We start from the raw sequence: 22,732 nt of genomic DNA, 5'->3' as shown, positions 1-22,732 counted from the left end.
CAGCCCAGCATTTCTCATGATGTATTCTGCATATAAGTTAAATAAGCAGGGTGAAAATATACAGCCTTGATGTACTCCTTTTCCTATTTGGAACCAGTCTGTTGTTCCATGTCCAGTTCTAACTGTTGCTTCCTGACCTGCATATAGGTTTCTCAAGAGGCAGGTCAGGTGGTCTGGTATTCCCATCTCTTTCAGAATTTTCCACAGTTTATTGTGATCCACACAGTCAAAGGCTTTGGCATAGTCAATAAAGCAGAAATAGATGTTTTTCTGGAATTCTCTTGCTTTTTCGATGATCTAGCGGATGTTGGCAATTTGATCTCTGGTTCCTCTGCCTTTTCTACAACCAGCTTGAACATCTGGCAGTTCACAGTTCACGTACTGCTGAAGCCTGGCTCGGAGAATTTTGAGCATTACTTTACTAGCATGTGAGATTAGTGCAATTGTGCGGTAATTTGAGCATTCTTAATTTTTCCTAAATAGATTAGGAAGTAATTTTTTGCTTTCAAAGTAGATATACTTCTTATTTACAATAATAGCATAATTTAAAGGTTAGTTAAATGGAAACATACATAAATATGGTTTTATGTCAAAAATAGTATCAGCAAGAAGATTACAAATGTCACAATATCTTTTAGCATTTTCTAGGTTGATCATATAATGAAATCCATAAAACATAGCTTACATTTTAATGTTTTATCTCCACATACACATTTCCAAATGAGTCAGTTTAGGCTGAAAGTCAATGACAGTATTTAAGAAAGAGGAAGTAAGCTACCAGTAAATATGATTTTAAAATAAAATATTAATGATTCACTCCAACTAAAGATTCAGTTCAGTCGCTCAGTCATGTCTGACTCTTTGTGACCTCATGGACTGCAGCATGCTCTTAAAGGCAAAAAGTTTAGTTTTTTTCTTTCAAATTAATGGAATTGATAGGTAATAGTTTGTTTAGTTACACATTGGTGAATTTCTTTTAAAAAGAATAATTATAGAAATAAACTCTGATAGTTTAATGTCTTATCTTTCCAGCAAAATTGGGTAAAGCATTAGGGTACATAATTCAGAGGGTACAGACTTTGTTTCCATTCTTTTTGGTTAAGAGAAGACAATTCTACCTTTTATGTTTTGAAATCCAACTTTGACTTCTGATTTATATTATTCTCTACGTAACAAACACACAAATCTGTACCACCCCACTTCTGCTTCCTTATATTTAAAATTTGGGTATAAGCATTATTCTTTTTGTTTGTTTGCTTCTGAAACAAAGAGATCTAGCTCTTTCTTAGAAGACTTTCATATGATACTTAATATTTCTTCATTGTTCCAAAATGCTGATATTCAAATATGTTTTCTGAAGAAAGACCCCTACCTGCTGCAACCCCTGCCTTGTTAATGTCTCTAAATGGTCCCAAAGATATTGCTTTATAAGAGATCATAGGATTGTGATCACCTTAACCAAAATAAATGTACTTTCCGTTTTTGCAGCTGTTTTAGAAGAAAAAGAAAAATGGGAGTTTCAGAGCATATGACTCATATTTTCTGACAGTGAATACACTCTTATCTTTAACCTGGTCAATCTCATAGGTGATACTCTTCCCTTAGATATCTTATGGCTTTATTAACCTTGAGACAATGGAAAACCAACCTTTGAAAATACAACATGGCTGAACCGGCTGACCTACCGCTTTGTAACATGTGTACCATCATGAGGTCCCCAAAGGCAGTATTTTATGTGCTCTAGTGACAAGCTTGGCTCTTCCTACTTTTAAAATGGTACCGAATAAAAAAATATCTTTAGTCAGACTTATCTCTGCACCCCGCACCAGGTCTTTCAGAAATATTCCTTCTCTCCTTTTATATATATTTTTTTTTTTACTTCAAAGAGTATATATTCTAACTTATGTTGAAGAAAACCAACCAGTAAATACTGTGATTTTCTCCCCTAGCTGTACAAAATGAACGTGATAGAATAAGCACCAGAAGAAGCACGTTTGACGGCAGCAACATCCCCTCCATCAACACACTGGCACAAGCGGAAGTTCGGTCTCGCCAGGTACTGCTGCTCCAGCATCCTGCCCTATTTAATAGGATCAAATGCTTACTTAAGAATAATGCAAAATTGATTTAAGTTCATTCACATGTGCTTATTACTATAATAAACTCCACTTAATGCAACTTCAAGTTTCACTTTGAAAATATTAGTGGACTATTGACTTAGTTTTTACTTTTCCTGGGCAATTCCCCATTTTTTGAGTGAAAAAAAAAAAAAATGATACATTTCAATCTAAGATTGTTAAAAGTTTGTTTACAAGGTTGATTTAAAATACTTAATGCTTAGCACAATGCCCTGGGGCAGTATCTTGTTATGTTGGTTGAATCTGGAAATCAATTACCACAGCTTTTAGGGTGTTTAGTTGAAAACTATCATTAAAGTTTTCTTTCTTGAAAATGATGCCTAGATTCAAGAACTCACCTTAGCACCTGCTTTGGAAACAGGTACTTCAGGGAACAGCCAGAATTCAGAAAATACAAGAAAAAGTTTATTGTTTGAAATTTCTTGAATGAGAACACCAGTTCTAGAGTTAAATATGTAAGTGACCAGTTATATAAATAAAAGTAAATCACTTAAGAATCAAATAAATAAACCTTTTGAAGAAAGTTTATTTTAGCAGTGTCCCTATTAGAAATGTTAATGATATTTTTCTCTTGTAAAGCAAATTATGAAATAGCTAACTATTAATCGGGTCTTATAATGAGTCAGTGCAACTACTTTCGTTTTTGATAACACAAGGGTAATATGATGAGGTTAACTTCACCATTATCATCCTCATTACTTGAAGATTACTTGATGGTCCTATAAAGCATTTTGAGAATGGCCTTAAAGGAACTGTGAGGAAATGCACATAACAGCAGAAAGACACGTACACACACACACAGACATGTTCAAAAATGACGCTTAGAAGAACTTTTAAAAAGTGATTTTTTTCCAGAAGAAAGGCATTTGGACACTACTTGTATCTTAGATAGTTCAAAATTGTATATCATTTAAAAATTAATCATTATATGTTAAGCTTTTCAAGTTGCGGAGTCAAAGATTGGTGGTGTCTTAACTTTATTTGAATGGGCTTCCATTGAATGCAGCAACATAGTCTGGCTTCTCATCTAAATCTATTCTCCTCAGTTGGTAAACTTTACCAATGGAAACTTTCCTTCATAAATTATAACAAATTAAAGGTGAACTTTCTGGCCGGAACTATCATCTTTAATTAAAAACAAAATCACACAGCATTAGTTCAATGTGGATACTCCACAGCTCTTTGTATTATAATTTTGAATTATTAAAAACTCCCCCAAAGTTGTGGTAACTTGTTTTACAGATTTGGCCAGTAAAAATAAGATACTGCTCCCAGACTCTGGCAGTGAATGTTCTCAGTCTAACTTGAACTGATAGGTATTTGATTTATCAATTTTAAAATGTTTGGTATATTTCAAGATAGTGTGATAATAAGAGTGTCCACTTCCATGGTGTTTACTTATTGCAGGGGCAGAAAAAAGAGATATATTGGACTTGTGTTATTTTCAATGACAGATTAATATAATGTTTTTAATAATAGATCTCAGTCTCAAGCCCTGGTGCGAGTGCTGACATAAATGTTAAGAAAATTGCCAGCATTGGTGATGTCTGTGAATCCATGAAACAGCAGCTCCTAGTCTTGGTGGAATGGGCTAAATATATCCCTGCCTTTTGTGAGTTACCACTGGACGATCAGGTATATAAGAGATTACAAAACTTTAAAAAGTGTTTTTTGAACTTTGCTAAGTTTGTGTGTTCTTTTAGTTATATTTGTAGTTTATTTTCTATATGTGACAAAGGTTAAATGGTCTTATGAGAGAAAATTGGTTTTCTTGTTCACTTACCCTGTTCTATTAAGAGGCAGACTGTTAAACTTCTATTTTAAGGGTCTTAGAAATTTATTGACTGGATAAGAGTTGATCAAGCCTATGTTCTTCCCTCTAGAAGTTTAAAAAGCTTATAATAAGGACTTCCCCAATGGTCCAGTGGTTAAGACTCTGCCTTCCAATGCACGGGTTGTGGGTTCAATACCTGGTTAAGGTCCCACATGCCATGGGGTGTGACCAAAATTTTTAAAAATAATATTAATAGAATAAAATATTTAAGGATGGGAGAAAAACAGATAGCAGGTAACTGCTATTGTAAGACATAGTATTGGAATACTTTTGTCTCAGAGGCAGATGGTACCCATTATGTCTTGGTGTTTACTAAAAGTACATAGAAAATTCTTCAGATATACCAGACCTCTTTTAGAGAGAAAACACACAGGTTGTGTTGGTGTCTCTGTAGGCACTTTTATGCAATTAACATATAAAATTGTGCCTTTCATGTTGTCAATTTTATTCTGGTAATTACTATATAAAAATTATATATTTAGTAAAAAAAATGTCTGTAGAATTGTGCTCTGAAATCTACAGAAAATAGATTTCAGATATAGTGATCTTTTCTGAATATATATTTCATACTTTGTCATATTTATATTAAGATATTTTAGTTAATAATTAAGAAGTTTAATTTTCTAATGTCTATAAAGATTGGATTATTAGTCTCAAATTCATTTTTAACTCTTCTAAGTAGTATATAATATTCTATAGATGTAAATAATTTGAAAATTTCCAATTCCTCCAAATAAAGCACAGTATGTAATAGTATGTAATATAACCAGGGTCTATTTTTGTACCCTCTTACCAGAGCTTTTTATCATTGATACACAAAAATGAAGAAACAATAAAAGGGAAATGTGTATGATTGTCTAAAAATCAAAGAAGGGCAAAATATTTACACACCAGAAAATAAAAGTGATCACAGGAAGTTAGCAGTTATATTTCTAGAAGAGCATTTCACCTGGTTACAGAAAGAAAATACTGTGAAATCTGAAATCATTCTTTAAATGTTCTGTAACTCCCTTCCTGGTATGAGTCATGGTTATGGACATATCATAAAGATAGCTTGGCTCAGAAGGCTATTTCACAGTGAATAATGCTAAATTGCTAAAACTTACTTGTCTCACCCCAAGCCATATAAGTAGGATTATGTTATTTATCAGTTTTATATTTTTATTATCACTCTTTAAAGTTGCTGACATATATGCAGACAGTGATTTAAAAATTGGGAGATTGAAATCCAGTAACTTGTCAATAATAGTTTTTATTTACTAACTGTTTAATATTAACAGTATACCATTAATAGCCGTGGATTGGCAGAGTCTACTATGGATAAGGGATTTTGATATTAGTTTTCAGTTACATTGTATGTTACATTATTTAATAGTCTCAGGAGCTCTGTGGCATGTTTTATAATATCCACTTAACAATTTCTAAAACTGAGACATAAATCAGTTAAGTCCACTCAATATATTCATCACACAAATAGTTATTAGGACTACTGCTCAGTGTTAAGAACTGTGACTATATGGCAGGAAAAATACAGATTGCATCAGTATTCTCATAAAACTTGCATTCTTTTGGGGAGAGACAGACAATAAAAATGTCCACATTCTGAGTAAGATAATTCTAGGTGGGGATCAGTTCTATAAATTGAAATAGGATGAGTTGTTGGGGAATAGTCATGGGTGGAGTGGTAACAGATCCAATAAATTGGGAATTAGAGATTTTTCTTGAGACCTGAGTAGCAAGGGACTAAGTCTGTCAAGATCCGAGAAAAAGGCATTCTGGCTTCTGGAAGAGCGAATTCCAAGGCTCTGAGGCAGGGCAGGCAAAATGTCTAGAGAAAAGTGAGCAAAGGATGTTGCGAGAAGAAACCAGAGTGGGTGGTGGCAATGGGGGAGGGACAAAGCACTGAGCCATCACCTCAGGTGAGGCCACGGTTGAGGTGTTCGGATTTCACTCTAAAGACAGTAAGAAATAGTTAAAAAGATTTCAACAGAGGAGTGATATTAATTGATGAATATTGTACAAGATATCATTTTAGAAGGTTTGTCAAGAAGGACTTAAGATGGAGGAACCAGAAAGGAAGCAGGAATACTTAGTAGATCTTTGGAATGTATTTTGGTAGGCCAGGTGAAGAATGACCAAGGTTTGGACATTGGTGGTAGCAATGGAGAAGCCCTGCTAGGATGTGCTGTGCAATTAGAGAGGGATCCAAATGGACCCTTGGTTTTGATGTGAAAAAGCATTTTGGATGACTGTACCTTTAACTAAGGAGATGAAGATGCTGGAGAAGCATTCACTTTGATGAATTAAACTTGAAATGCTTCCTATTTGTTCTAATAGTGATGTTCAGCAGGGAATCCAACTGCTCTGAGAGTTTAGTTCAGAGTTAAAGGTTCAGTCTAGAAAGCATCAGAACCCAATCCCGCATACTCATTTCACAGTATCACCCCTCTTTGCTTTACTTTTGTTTGTGGGTGCATGCTTAGTCACTTTAGTCATGTCTGACTCTGTGCAACCCCATGGACTGTAACCCACCAGGCTCCTCTGTCCATGGGATTCTCCAGGCAAGAATACTGGAGTGGGTTGCCATGCCCTCCTCCAGGGGATCTTCCTGAACCAGGGATCAAACCCTCCTCTCCTATGTCTTCTGCATTGGCAGATAGGTTCTTTAACCACTAGTGCCACGTGGGAAACCCTTTGCTTTTGTCTGTTCAGTTTAATTATGTGTAACAGATTGTGTTTGACATATATTTTTCTTCTTTAGTCCTCATGACTGCACTTTGAGATTTTCATCACTATCTCCATTTGATAAATGAAAACAAATGAGTCCCAAACATACTGGTTAACTGACCCAAGCTTAAACATGTAGTAAGTGGAGAAACCAGAATTTGAACTATAGTTTGTTAGACTCTATTTTCAAATATCATTCACTCCCAAACACTAAATTATTCTTTTTTTTTTCTTTTCTTGCTGCCATCCTATTGCCTGATTAGTTTTAGAAATTTTGAAAGTAAAGCTCTATTGATGTGCTTAAAATAGAAGGCTTAATAATAAGAATCTATGAATATTGTAGTTTGTTAAAACAAACAACAACAAAAAAATGTTCCAGGCTTAAAGAACACTAAGTTAATCAGACTTTATTATAAATCCTTTCATCATTATGTTTTATAATCAATTGTTAAACTTGGTATTTTTCATTAAGGTGGCACTGTTGAGAGCTCACGCAGGGGAACATTTACTGCTTGGAGCTACAAAGAGATCCATGATGTATAAAGATATTTTGCTTTTGGGTAAGTTTTTTTTTTCATTTTAATTTTTTTTTTTCTTCAAGTTTAAGAACTCTTTGCCTCACCATAGTTCTTGAAGATAATGTTTTTCTCTAAGATTTGTGCTTATTTGTTTTGTCTATGAATGTCCAATGGCCCAATTGCTCTAGCAGCCTTATTTATAAGACTCCATTGAATTTTATATAAACTTTGTCCAAAATCACTTGGGCCTCTTTCTATGGGTAGAATAATTTTAATTTTATTTTAATTTAAAAAAATTATGCTTGCTTGATACTTACAGGGGGTTTATTCTATAGGTACCAGGCACTCATAGATACTGTCAAATGATGCTATCACTTCACAATGGATTTAGGTGGTCAGAGGCTCTGTTTTTCCTTTCCTTTATTGCAAGGAAGTTCAGAAGAGATGTTCAGTATGCATTAAATAAAAGAGAAATGTTGCTCAATAAACAAAATATCAAGATATGTTTATTTCAGGACAAAGAATTAGTGATTTGTGTCACCATCTTATGGAATTCCATACATTTTAAGTGTCTACCTAATAATTATACTATATATCATTCTCTAATCTTCTAAAGATTAGTTTATCTCCTAGGATCTCATTGCCTATGATATGCTATAAAATCCCAAGTTAAAAAAAAATTTCATAACAATGTCTGAAAATTTCTCATAGTTAAATAGCAGTGCTGAATCAGGCAAAATTATGACAGCAAGTGGGATAAGGCACAAAGGAAAAGCGTGTGTCTTCATTAAGGAAGTACTCTGATCCACCCTCTCTTCAGTTCAGTTCAGTTCAATCTCTCAGTCGTGTCAGGCTCTTTGCAACCCCAAGAACCGCAGCATGCCAGGCCTCCTGAAATCTACCAAAACCCATGTCTATCGAGTTGGTGATGCATCCAACCATCTCATCCTCTGTCATCCCCTTCTCCTCCTGCTCTCAATCTTTCCCAGCATCAGGGTCTTTTCAAATAAGTCAGCTCTCTGTATCAGGTGGCCAAAGTATTGGAGTTTCAGCTTCAACATCAGTCCTTCCAATGAACAATCAGGACTGATCTCCTTTAGGATGGACTAGTTGGATCTCTTTGCAGTCCAAGGGACTCTTAAGAGTTTTCTCCAACACCACAGATCAAAAGCATCAATTCTTCCCCTTTACTTACCTTATAAAATTAGGCTTCCTGTTGAGAGAGTTGAGATCTCTCTAATGCTTAGAAGCTCTTTCTCCCTCTGGCTGAGTAAAATGATAACTAAATTGTCTTATTCCATTTTTTAGACAGATATTTTGTCCCAAATAGAAATAAATTGAACATAATATCACAATAGCCAATAGTAACTGAGGACTTACTGTTTAAGATATATGCCTTTAAGTGCTTTAACATATCTCTATATATACACTCTCTCATTTAATCCTCAGAATAACCCTGAGGGATATGTACTATTATTTTCAACCTGTTATGTCGGTAAAGAAATGAAGGCAGAGTAAGTTTGTCTGAGGTCACAAAGCAAGTAAGGGATGGAGCCAAGATTCTAAACCACATAATATGACTGCTTTTAAATTCTGCTAAATTTTCTCTTACAATTTTAGCACTCCTACAATACTGTTCTCCTTATAAATGTGAATATAATAAGCATAGAAAACAAAACAATCTTACCACATAGTTCTAAATAGTCTTATCCTAAATAATTAGATAATTCAACTTTTCATAAGAGGAGCAGGGCTACACTTTTTAAAATACTTTTGCATGTGTTGTTATACTGAAGATTGTCTTTGCCTGGTGAAAGAATTCAGAATACTCTGCTTTTTATAAAACCAGAAAATAAAAATTTAGCAGTTATTTTAGGCGCTCAAATAAGCTTCCAATTTCCTAATATTTTAGAAGCTATAATATTGTTATATTATAGCCCAAGACTTTCTAAGGTAGAACATATTTAAAGATTAGGTGGTCCAGATTTCTATCCAATTTCTGAATTCCTTTGAATTCTGCTGCAGATGTTAGCCTTGTGATTAGATGATCTTCCCATCTCTTCTTAAAGAAGCCCAGGATGAGAGAATTTACTGTTTAATGAGGCAACTCATAAGAGTATAGCTGATAGTTTAAAAAAATTAGCCTTGTCTACTTAAGCTTATTAAAATTGTGTCTCAGTAGTTGTTATATGTATAAACACCTATACCACTGAAGGAATGCTAGTTTACTTCACTAGAAGCAAGAGAGATTCTTTAGGTTTTGTATCATGCTCATTAATGAGTAAGGCACTAACAGATAACTGACATAGTGGAAAGCTAATCATTATATCTTGTTTCTCCTTTGTCAATAATTAGCTTGTTATTAGTCTGTACTTTAGTATTATCACCAGTGACCGAGGCTGTTAAAATGCATGTGATCATATTATCAATGTTATTGATCCTGTAAGTGTTCTTAAGTTTTTCCTAACATAATTAACAACACTACTCAGAGAGGAAGTACTATTCGTGTTTCTTCAAGGGAAAATGATTTAAAATATTTGTTTATAAAAGTTTAAACAAAATCTGACAATGTTGCATGTGTGAGAGGGTTGATGGTTTAACTATTATTATTTTTTTAATGTAGGGAACAACTATGTTATTCACCGCAACAGCTGTGAAGTCGAGATTAGCCGTGTGGCCAACCGGGTTCTAGATGAGCTGGTCCGACCATTTCAAGAAATTCAGATTGATGATAATGAATATGCCTGTTTGAAGGCAATTGTGTTTTTTGATCCAGGTTTGTTTCCAAAGTTTCAGTAAAAATGATTGCAGTGAAAATTAAACTGCCTTTTATTTTATTTGTTAATAATTTTATCTGTTTGTTTATTTTTGGCTGCACTGGATCTCCTTTGCTGTGCAGACTTTTCTCTAGTTGCAGTGAGCGGGGCTACTCTCCAGTTGCGGCGCACAGGCTTCTCACTGTGGTGTCTTCTCTTATTGAGGAGCACTGGTTCTAGGACACACAGGCTTTAGTAGCTACAGCACTGTGGGCTCAGTAGTTGTGGCCCCAGGCTCTTGAGCACAGGTTCAGTAGCTGTAGTGCACACACTTAGTTGTCTGGTGGCATGCAAGGATCTTCCCAGATCAGGGATCGAACCCACGTCTCCTGCCTTGGCAGGTGGATTCTTTACCACTAAACCACCAAGTGGTTTAAAAGTCACCAACTTTTAAAATATTAGAATATTTACTCTCACACTCTGGTAAGACAGACTATTTAGGTTGCTCTTTTTATTCCTGCACTAGACGCAAAAGGGCTAAGTGATCCAGTGAAGATTAAGAACATGCGGTTCCAAGTGCAGCTGAGTTTGGAGGACTACATCAACGACCGGCAGTATGACTCCCGGGGCAGATTTGGGGAGCTGCTTCTGCTCCTGCCCACGCTGCAGAGCATCACGTGGCAAATGATTGAGCAAATACAATTTGTTAAACTTTTTGGAATGGTTAAAATTGACAACTTACTTCAGGAGATGTTACTAGGTGGTGAGTTTATTTAAGAATTTCTATTTTATTTCTTAGCATCATATTACAGTGCTTTAGAGCAAGTTTGACCTTTTTACTTTTTGTCCATGATGTAATGAACTCAATTTTTATTTTGCATTTAGAAAAATCTATAAAACCTATTGGCTGGGAACACAAATACTTGAACATATTCAAACCTCCCTCCTATTCATACTCAACCTCCACCGCCTTTACTCCACCCATCCCTCTTACCTCAATTTTCAGATCCTCCCAAATATGGTAAATGGAAATATATTTCTTATTGTTGGTACTTCTTGGAGTATATTATATTTTTTCTATGTCTTTCCTCCTCTAAAAGCTCACCGATGGCAAAATAAAACAACAACAACAAAAATACATAGAGTAAATAGCTTAAAAATAAACATTCTGCTCCTGAAATAAATTAACTGACACAACACAATGAGAAGGGGAAAATGAGATTTCTTTGCTGCAGTAGATGTCGGGAATAACTTAAGAAATCATTTATTTTGTGTTCTGATCTAGATTAAATTTCCTTGTAAAATCTATTTTATTTTATTTTAGTTTTAGTTTTCTAGTGGTTAATGTGTTTCTAATGATATCTTTCTGAAATAAAAGTTGTTTATGCTATTAGGGTGATCCCAAATACTATAAACTTGAGGTAAGTGATTCTTGGAATTGCCTTAACAACAGGCAGCAAACATAATGATTCCAGGAAACTGCACGGAAGGTCCATTATTAATATACAACATAATATGATACAACATTAATCTAGCCAGTGTACAGTGAAAGCTGACATTGTCTTTAATGTAGCAGTGACTCTATTAATTTATTTCTGAATTCCCAAAAAGCACTTTGCAAAAATAGCAATATTTAAGCTGTCAATCAAAACACTTGTTTTAAGGTAAACTTGCTGTTCCTGATTAAATATCCCTTACACAAGCATCTTTTTATCTTCTGTAGGTGCTTCCACTGAGCCTAACCATCTCCATCATCCAATGCACCCACATTTGTCTCAAGATCCATTAACCGGACAGACTATACTTCTGGGTTCAATGTCAACACTGGTGCATACAGACCAGATATGTAAGTATCTGGACCACTTGTGAAACACAGTATTTCTTAAACTTAACTAGTTGAGAAAATGTGAAATTTGGGGAAAGAATCTATTAGTGCCCAGAAATTGTAAAAATTGGATATAATTTCTTCTCCAGGATTTGATTGTGGGAGATTGTGAAACAAGTCACTTGTTCTTCTCATGTATGAGTTTTCTCCCTAAAATGGAGATATGAGTGCCTAAATCTTTCTACTTCATCGGTTTGGTAGTGCAAAAGGACATATAGGATGCTCCACTTTGCCTGGTAGTGTAGGACCATAAAAATTACATACAAACTGGAACCACGCAAAGGAATCTTAATAATTAAGAGAAAAATTAAGATTAGTGATGACCCTTAAACATGTTTATCAAAACATTAAGAGCTCTTTTAACTATAAGTTATAAATGTATAGGAAAATTAAAAATAGTATTTTTAATGTTTAGTACACCATAATTTAAAATATTAAAAACACTGAGAAAAATATGAAGAGTAGTTTGGGCAGTGCTTGCCATGTTCTTCTTCAAGGACTTACAAGAGGAAGTGAGCATTTATGATGAAATTTACTCTTTTGGAAGTCTGGATTGTTTTCCAGTATTTTATCCTTTGTATTTTCAATGTCATGAAATATCTCTCAGAAACCATTTGATAGGAAGTTTTTTGTCAGTTTCACTTCCTCTGGAACCTCTCCATCCTTTCAAAGAATTGGGCTCCTTATTAATGTTGACAAGTTTTCCTTCAGCTTAAGCTCTTGGCTGTATTTTTAGGGATTCAAACAATGACAATGTGAACATTTCCATGGTCAGTGTTTTCTTCTATTAACTACATTTACATTCCATTTGAATTTCACGTCCAGCATTATCATTTTTTGTTTCTTTACTGCCCACTCTCCCCTTCCGGCCAATTCTCTTTCAGTTGTCCATGTTTTCAAAATGTCATGTGAATTTATTACTGGGAGGGAGAGAGTATGTGAACTGAAGGAAATATGCTTGTTGACCAATCACAGTCTTGAACAGACTGAAGGATGTGGTGTGATTGGTTACTGATCAAAATGCACATCTATTATTTAGGTAATTATTTGTAGACTGAAAAAGTTAGCTGTGAAGTTTGTAAAGTTTGCAATACAGTCAAGTTTGTGAGTTTATGCAACACTCACCGTTAATTTGAGTTAACATACTAACTGAAATGTGAACCAGGTTTTTGAAAGACTAGTGCTATTTAACTAAGCAGTGATGAGTGGAATTTATGTGTATCACAATTGGGCAAAGTGTGGGTTGTTTAGGTTTTCTTTAGTTCTTTGGAGCAAAAATGATTATATATATATACTAGAGATGACTGATGCTGAGGCTGAAACTCCAATACTTTGGCCACCTCATGCAAAGAGTTGACTCATTGCAAAAGACCCCGATGCTGGGAGGGATTGCGGGCAGGAGGAGAAGGGGACGACAGAGGATGAGATGGCTGGATGGCAACACCAACTCAATGCACATGAGTTTGAGTGAACTCCGGGAGTTAGTGATGGACAGGGAGGCCTGGTGTCCTGCGATTCATGGGGTCTCAGAGTCAGACATGACTGATCGATTGAACTGAACTGAAGGGATTGATAGTAGATAATCTGATATTATTGCAGATTTAACACATTGTCTTTTTACAAGTCAACTCAGAGATTTAAAAAATCTTGACTAGAAAAAATATCAAGAATTAATTGCTCCTGAATTTATACTAATTTAAATTGAGTTTTGATCTACTGCCTCTAAACACTAAACCAGCTATGTCACAGATTCCTTAAGTTATTGTGATATCATTATGCATACCTGTATTGCCTGCAGAATCTACGATAGCCCTTAGTAACTAGCTGCAGTGTTGTTTTATCCCAAAGTTCAGTGCAATGTGACCATAATTTAGTGAGTACCATCTAACTGCTCCCCAGTGGTAGGGAGAGTAGAAACCACAAAAATGCCTGCTATCACTGCTGTCCTTCAGATGCAATAGATATATGTGTAAATAATGTCTGTAACACAAAGTTCTTTGAGTGTATGACAGAGCAGAAATGAAATTGTTAGAAAAAATACAAATGTACAATATAGTACCTTTAATCTGTGGGTCCCCATGTAATTTAAAGACATTAATTTGGGACCATTCTATCTTTCCTTGAAGTACAGTTGACTTATAGTACTATCTTGTTTCAGGTATACAATGTAATGATCCAGATTTAGAGGTTATATTTCATTTAAAGTTATTATAAAATATTTCTTATATTCCTTGTATTGTAAATTACATCCTATATCTTATTTATTTTCTACCATATCATTTGTGCCTCTCATTCTCCTTTCCATGGCTTTCTCTCCCTCTCCCCCTCTTCTCACTGGTAGCAACTGGTTTGTTCTCTGTTTCCATGAATCTGTTTCTGCTTTATTATATTTATTTATTATTTGAATTTAACATATAAGTGAAAATATACAGTATTTGTCTCTCTGTTTAACTTATTTCACTAAGGGTAATATCCTGCAGGTCCAGCCATGTTATTTCAAGTGGCAAAATTTCATTCATGGCTGAGTAATATTCATATGTGTGTGTGTATGTGTGTGTGTATGTATCATGTCTTCTTTATCCATTCCTCTGTTGATGGACACTTGTGTGGCTTCCATATCTTGCCTATTGTAAATAAAGCTGCTATGAACATTGAGGTGCATGTATCTTTCCAAATTAGTGTTTTTGTTTTCTTCAAATATATGTGGAATTGCTGGATACTGTGGTAGTTCTAGTTTTAATTTGTTGAGGAACTTCCATACTGGGACCGTCTTGCAAAGCACATGTTACCATGTTCATTTAATTAACAGTCAAGAACAGAGAGAGGCAAACCCAATACCATACCAAAGAGTCTATGAAGTTGTTTCTCTTAGAAATCAGTTATTCATAAACTTGGAAAATAAAACTCATTAACAAAACATTGAACGTTATAGGTAACAACTTGCAAGAAAGTTTAACAGTTTTGCTGGTGGTTAAATCCTTTACTTTTTAAATGCTAGTTTTCTAGTATTTTAAAAGCATACTTGCTGACCCTAATCTTTTTAGAATCACATCATCACACTTTTCATTTTTATTTTCCCTCTTCCAGCATACTATTTAAGAGATTCATTTGTAAAGGAAAACTTTGCTTTGCTTATGGTCATTTGAAACAGTTTATATTTGACACAAAGCAAAGCATTACACTCAAGCACACATAAAAATTAAAGTTTATGCATATTTTCTTGGTCTTTTACAGCAGGCTACTGCGGTATTAGATCCATCCTAAATATCCAGAAATAATTTTTGAGGCAAGTTTGGTAAATTTTTTGTCACTTGAATTGTATCTAAAAATATTGTTTTTGAGTCATCTCTAATTCCCATGTAATAATATAAAGTTAATATATTAAAGAAAACTAGGCAAAAAGGGGCTGTTCTTTTTTGTATTTTTGAAAACTATTCCAGAAAAAAAATCAATAAAGTCTGCAATGTCTTAGTCTGATCATCAAACGTTTTCTATTTATTCTGGGTTATTCATGGGTTAATAATAAATGTGAATACTAAAATATTTCAAGTTTTAAAAATTGTAGAATGGCTCCTGGACTATTTTGTAATATGGTTAAAATTTGCCAATAGAAATACTATCCTAGACAATGAAATATTCAAACTATAACTGATTTTTTAAATTACTCAGTGTTCTTTGTATTGATGGGTGAGGAACAGCTAAGAGTCATTGTAACAATAATTTTGAAGTGACAAAGTCAGTATTTTTCAGATGCTTTTAACTACAAGAGCTTCCCTGGTGGCTCGGTAGTAAAGAACCCGCCTGGGTCAGGAAGATCCCCTGGAGAAGGAAATGGCAACCCACTCCAGTGTGCTTGCCTGGGAAATGCCTTGAAAAGAGGAGCCTGGCAGCCTACAGTCCATGGAGGGTCTCACAAGAGTCAAATGTGACTTAATGACTAAGCAACAACAACATAGATTTCAAAGCACTTAAGAGTTACCTTACCTTGTTATTATTTTTGTTAATGTCATCTAATGTTTGAGTTGGCTTTCCTGGTGGCTCACACAGTAAAGAATCTACCTGCCAATGCAGGAGACATACATAGTTCAGTCCCTGGGTTGGGGAGATCCCCTGGAAAAGGAAATGGCAACCCACTCCAATATCCTTGCCTGGACAATCCCATGGACAGAGGAACTTGGTGAGCTATAGTCCATGGGGTCACAAAGAGTCAGACACACCTAAGCGACTAAACAACAACGTTTGAGTTAGTGAAATCTAAACCAAATATGTTTTATTTTATGTGTTTTTTGATTGCAAATATTGTAAAACTTGTATTGTGAGACTTGGAAAAAATTTTCTGTTAATTCTTTTCATTAAAAATTTTTCTGCTGAGTTTATGAGAGAATTGAATGCCCATAAATGCTATTATATAAAAGCAGATGATATCTTAAAGTGACTATCAACATTTTAAAGTATGATTTAGTTTAATGCTAATAGGGGAGTACATCTCCAGTAGTATGTCAGTGACCTGATTATGTATTATAAGCACTACTTATATATGATCTTTTAAAAACATATATAAAATAAAGTAATGCATATTGGTGTCATGTAAAACTTAATGAGATGGGCCAGGGTAACTGCCAGCATCACATACAATTCTCTGTTTCTTTTTTAGCAACTCCTGAAACCCCACTTCCTTCCCCACCTCAAGGCTCTGGACAAGAACCATACAAAATAGCTGCAAATCAAGCTTCAGTCATTTCACACCAGTCTCTTTCCAAACAAAAGCAATTGTGAGAGTATGTTTACTTTTGAATGGCACTGTATAAATGTGAAAAGTTGTTGGTCTTAAAATATCTCAGGATAGCACTTTTGGCAGACTCTTGGCCAAGGCTTCTTCATGGTGCTGTTATAAAGACAGTATCCTGTTTTCTTGTTTATATGTTCATTTTGTTTGTTGTTGCTATTGTTTAAAACCTTTCTATGCAACCAATGTATCACTGAGTTTCAATGTGTTTGTATAGTATAAACCTGTACTGTGCCTGAACCAGCTGAATCTCATGTACTACTTTCCTGTGTTGTCTTATTATTAATTTAAATCTGTAAATAATTGCTTTATGGTGATGTGATGAAGAACTAAGTGTTCTTCTTTGAGAACAGTAGATCAGAAATCCCAGATTAATATTAAATGAGCCAAGTTCTTTTTTTTTTTAAATAAGTTTTAAACTTGCAGATTCGAAAATTAAAGCAGTTGCTGTAGAATAGGGTATATTTCTTTGAAGAATCACTTACAAGCATCTTTTTGGCCCATAGTTAAATATGCCTATAAAAGATAAGAAAATTATAAATAGGCATTCCAAAGATGACTGGGTATTCCTTGAAATCTGCCTATATTTGAAGATGTATGTTAAATAAAACGTTAGCTTTATCAGTTAGGATACAGGCTAAATTGTATTAAAGAAACCCTTAAAAAGAGGCTCAAGCAAGACAGGCATTTATTTCCCTCTCAGAAAACAAATCTAGAAGTAGCCATTCTTTGACTAGAACTTAGCACATGCCCACATCTGGTTCTCAGGGACACTGGGAGTGTAGTCTTTAGACAGAAAGCCTCGTGCCAACAAAACTGTCCATCCCTGGGATTCTGATATCAGGAGACAAATTAGCCATCTGTCACCCACATATTGCCTCATTTAGCCCTCCTGTAAAAGAGGTATTATTATCTTTTTCTTATAAATTAAGAAACCTTTAGCTTAGAGGATTTAAATAACGTAACCAAAGATCATTAAACCTAAAGAGGAGGAAAGCTGCACTCTAGCCCAGGTCTAATGGACTTTAAGGAGGATAAATTTTTGGTATGAAAATGTGAGCTTCTTACTGTGCTTTTTAAATAAATGCAATTGAGTGATAATTGGATATTATCCATCGTGTTACCTGTTAACACATATACATATAAATGAGTGTAAATTTGTTGCAACATGAATAAGAAACCACTTTTGTATCTTTAATGAATCTTCTAACTTTAATGAGTCTTCTTCCTAAAATAAAAAGATTTTAAAAACTTTTGAACAAAGAAAATAAAATGTATAGCAGGTAGATTATGATGAAAGTGCAGACAAATTAAAAATCACTGACAGCATAGTTTCAAAAATCCAGTGGACTGAGGAATATAGTTCTTTGGAGCTCCAAATTATTTGATATTATCTAAAGCTGGAGCTTATTTTAAAACAATTAACAGTCTGCCTCAAAAAACAGTGATGTCTCTCTTTCTCTCTCTCTCTCTCTCTGTCAAATAAATATACATACTGTGTTTGCTGAAGCAGAGAAAAACTGGTTTAGTACTTATTAATGATATAAAAAGGGTTCCCCACGCTGCAAGAGACTGAATTAAATGATCTTCACAGAACTTTTCAAAATTTCTAAGATTATGATTTCATAGCCCCCACTTACCCTACAAATAAAAAGCTTTTGTTAACTCTAACTTCTTAACTCTTAAAATGGAAAAATGATTACTTAGAAGCTAGCATTGATTTAATAGAATCAATAAAAGCCCTTTAACAGCTGGTACCTGGAAACTGTAAAATATATCTTTGAGAAAAAGAACAGAAAAAAATTTTAACTCATTTTTAAAAAGATTTATGCTAGTATCTCTAGTTCACAAATAAGAATGCTTTTGATTTTTTAAGATGGAAATACATCTTGTAGTTTTCTGTTATGCTCTTAGAAGATACTAAAAAAAAAAACCTTTAAAATATAAAACATATAATTCATTTTTAGTGACCCTTCTAACTTATCTACATCTATTTACTAAAACAGTCATGTTTTAGAAATTATTGCTAGCAAATTTGTTTTAATAACCATGGTCAGGGAATGTGTAATATAATATTTTTGTATACTTAACTGCCAAGAACGCTGGACAAAGAGGAACTGAAGTTTTCAGCATATCTTCAATATATTGATAAGGGAAGTTATTGCTTTTATATAACACAAAAACACTTATGTAACACTTTTTTTCAGGTAATAAAAAAGAATAATTTATTGTGAAATAATGATTCATTTTATAAATGTAAAATTATTTTTATAAATTTCATTGTTTAAAATCAAAAATTGTTAGATTTTTTATTGATAAATTATAATGAGATTAAAATATTTCTAAGCTGTGATACCATGTTGTTTCACTGAACTTTCTAAATAAAAATTGAGAGGAAAAAAAAACAGTGTGGTCCTTCATTATTGTTCAAAAATGATTTCATAATTTGAGAGATACTGATAATGTCTTTTATATGATCACTTAATTAAATTTACATAGAGTTTACAAATACTGGTCTTTAGAGTCTAGAGCAAAATTGACTAGCACATCTTCAAATAATCATAGAGTTAGACACTGATTGAAGGGGGAGCTTCTCATTTGCACTTTAATTATATAGTTTTGCTTGAAATTTTTGTCATAATAATTAAAATAGATGCCCTAGATTGAATTAAACACTGTACACATAAATTTATGTGATTAAAACAAGATTTGATACTATTACACTACCTGAAGTTGGCTTCCCTGGTGGCTCAGTCTGCAAAGAATCTGCCTGCCAATGCAGGAGACCCAGGTTCCATCCCTGGGTTGGAGGGATCCCCTGGAAGAGGAAATGGCAGCCCACTCCAGTACTCTTGCCTGGAGAATCCCATGGAGAGAGGAGCCTGGTGGGCTACAGTCCATGGGGTCACAAAGACTTGGACATGACTGATAGACTGACACTTTCACTTTTCATATATAAATTTGGATGTAAAATTTTAACCTAAATGTTTTAATTGATGGTATCCGTCATTCACATTTAAGGCTTTTTTTGTAACATTTCTTATACTACCAAGACCAGTGATTTTATTTTTTTCACCTGGCTTTTTTTTTTTTTTTTTAATCCAGGAAGAGTTGTCCTGGGGCTCATGCCCCATCCTGATGATACAGATCCTGAATGGAATCATCAGGAATGGCACAGTGCAGGTGTCAAAATCGAAGTAAGGCCATGGAATTTTGAGAGGACCCTCCAATTACTGAGAACATGTGTTGCCCTCAGATGGTCTCCTGGATTTCTATATGTATGAGAAGGGCTTCTTATTGATGTCCCCCTGGGTCCAGACTCAGTCCTGTTCCTCCAAAAAGGTCTGGTTGTGTTGCTGCATAGTAGCAAGGGTTTGTCTTCATGACTACCTAGAATTCCAGACTCACATTACTTCAAGTGAGCCTGAAACTGTTTTAAGTGAACTGTGGCTGCAAAATTTTCCACTGTTTTATATCTAACGGAACAGACAATGGAGTGATTAAAGTCTGGACTCTTTATCCTTGTGATGAAGGGAAACAAGGAACCCAGTTCTCAGGAATGGCATCAGTTCTCTTATGAACAAAATGCTGGGATATGGACTTGTTGCAGGAAGGGGGACCACTTCCTGGGTCCGAAACTGGGCTCTTGGCTAACGCTTGGGAATGAATTGTCTGAGGAGACACAAGTGCTGACAAAGCAAGAGCTTTTATTGGGAAAGGGCACCCAGGTGGAGAGCAGGAGGGTAAGGGAACCCAGGTGAACAGCTCTGCCATGTGGTTTGCAGTCTCGGGTTTTATGGTGATGGGATTAGTTTCCAGATTGTCTTTAGCGAATCATTCTGACTCAGAGTCCTTCCTGGTGTTGCACACCTCGTTCAGCCAAGATGGATGCCAGAGAGAAGGATTCTGGGAGGTGGTAGGACATGTAGTGTCTCCTTTGACCTTTCCTGAACTCTTCTGGTTGGTGGTGGCTTATTAGTTCCATGTTCCTTACCAGGACCTCCTGTCATAAAACAACTCATGCAAATGGTTACTATGGCGCCTGGCCAGGATGGGTGGTTTCAGTCAGTGTGCTTCCCTAACAGACTTTTGGCACATTGTAGAAATAGGAGAATTATGAAGTCTGTAATGATTTTCATGCCACTGGGTCAGGGAGGCTGTCCCACTTTTAAACCTTAGTGCCTCTGAACATGTTTACATCCCAAAAAGCCAGTCCAGCTTTCTATAAAGAAAAAAGAGACTATAAACCAATACCTCCACTGAAAGAGAACTAATATTCCTATGACGTTGAACCCTATGAAAAACCTCCTAAAACAAAAATACCATTTTGACTTTCTACTTGACTCCAAGGGTGGGCTCTGACTGATCTGCTTAGAATTCTACTAGGTTTTATTTTTATTTTCACTCTTATCAGGGTGTCCTGTACCCCATTTACAACACAAATTATACTGAAGGTGTGTTGAGTAAAAAGTATACACAACTTTGAGAGTTGTGATTTAAGTTTTTTGGGGACAAAATAAGGACTGTAGCTCAGGACACAGCTCCTCAGTTCTGAGAGACTGCTCCAAGGAGGCAGGAGGAAAAGTCAGGCTATACAGAAGTTTAAAACAGAGAGCAGGCAATCTGAACATTAAAGATCAGGTATCAAGTTAAGGAATTTAGCATTCAATGTATGGGAAGATGCAAGCCTTTGGGCTCACTGATTTCATTCCTTTCATATGCACCTCAGGGGCCAAATATTGTTTTCTTGTTCACCTTAAAGAGTGGCAGATGGCTGCTCCTTGCATTCCCCCAACTCCTCAGCGATCACCATGGGAGGTGGCAGCATCTATTGGATCACAGTTTTGGGAGCCCTCATTCACATTTGGAGGCCAGAAATCGATGGTGGCTGTGACATTTCTTGTTTATTGATATGGCAGCAGATAGTTTCTTTTTGCAGGTATAACAAGAAAACCTGCAGTCCTGCATCCCATCACACCCCTGCTGTCCATGTTCTGCTCTTTAGTAACTATATTCAAATATTGCAACTGTTTAGCTGATATTTTCCAGCAAGGATTAAAAGCATATTTTCTATCACATTTTGCAATTTTTTTTTCATTTTTAGAGCTTATTTATATACAACCACTCCATCCCCACCACATTCTCTCAATTTCTTAATAAATCAATATTTTTTACATAGTAGTTACTATTTAAATAATTTGTCAAACCACCATTTAAAATATGAAATAAGTAAATTTTATACTCTGAAGAATAGAAGAAATACATCCTAATCCTACAGAGAAAATGAGAAGAGAAAGAATAGTCCTCACTCCAAATCACAAAAGGAATGTGTCTTAGAATAAAGAAAACACATGAAGTATATTAATAATAATGTTTATCCTATCCCTATACCTAAGTATGATTTGGCCTCCTTTATAACCTGGTAATTTGAAATGGTGATTTTAACTTATGTTCCTCCCTTCCCTCCAATCCCTCTGAATTGCCCAGAGAAAGACTTCTTGAAAATAAGAAAAATCTATACAGGTATTGAAACCTTTTTTCTTTCCTGCAAAATGTGGAGCAGATGACATCAGAGTAAAGGAAATGCACACTAGTCTATGATTCAGCACAGGCTTAATGATGTTTCTGGGAAAGAAAGAAACCAATACGAAATTCCGCAAATAGACACTACAAAATCTTCAATGATGTAACAGGAGAGACTGAGACCAAGGAAGAGCACGCAGCAGTCAATGAAGGTCGAGTCAAAGAACAGCAGGGACTATGGTAAGTGACCCAGTGTAGAGGGCTCCTAGTGAGATTCATCTGATCTCCATGAGGCAGACAGGCTGATCAATGAAGGAGGGTCCGGGACACAGCAATTTCCAAATGAGAGGAGCTGCATTTGGTTACAGGAAGGATGGAAAGAGCCTAACTTCAGAACACTACAACAATCAGGAATACAGAGAAGCCTTAATTCATGCCCATAATTTAGTCAGAAGTGGAGAAAGAATTCCCAGAAAGGTTAAATTCTCAAGTGAGACAAGACAGCTACACCAGGGTTAGAGTACTGATGGGGGAAAATGGGACCTGGAAATTGAGATAGGAACTT

At 35.1% G+C, this 22,732-nt stretch overlaps 1 protein-coding gene across 2 annotated transcripts in view; it reads left to right on the top strand.

Annotated features, from left to right (window-relative positions):
• HNF4G (hepatocyte nuclear factor 4, gamma) overlaps positions 1–19,049 on the top strand; it is a 137,253-nt gene extending 118,204 nt beyond the window's left edge. The window contains exons 4-10 of one of the 2 annotated variants that reach the window (XM_010838865.1): positions 1,950–2,056; positions 3,618–3,773; positions 7,172–7,259; positions 9,841–9,993; positions 10,500–10,736; positions 11,697–11,819; positions 16,513–19,049. In XM_010838865.1, coding sequence (XP_010837167.1) covers positions 1,950–2,056; positions 3,618–3,773; positions 7,172–7,259; positions 9,841–9,993; positions 10,500–10,736; positions 11,697–11,819; positions 16,513–16,634 — 986 coding nt within the window. In that variant the 3' untranslated portion in view covers positions 16,635–19,049. The remainder of the gene's footprint in view (positions 1–1,949; positions 2,057–3,617; positions 3,774–7,171; positions 7,260–9,840; positions 9,994–10,499; positions 10,737–11,696; positions 11,820–16,512) is intronic. The other variant, XM_010838866.1, reaches the window with a different exon arrangement.
• Positions 19,050–22,732: the final 3,683 nt, after the last annotated feature.

The sequence above is a fragment of the Bison bison genome, unplaced genomic scaffold, assembly GCF_000754665.1.
Source record: "Bison bison bison isolate TAMUID 2011002044 unplaced genomic scaffold, Bison_UMD1.0 scf7180017864106, whole genome shotgun sequence".
In the NCBI taxonomy this organism is placed as follows: domain Eukaryota; kingdom Metazoa; phylum Chordata; class Mammalia; order Artiodactyla; family Bovidae; genus Bison; species Bison bison.
This window is presented reverse-complemented; position numbering and strand designations above follow the sequence as displayed.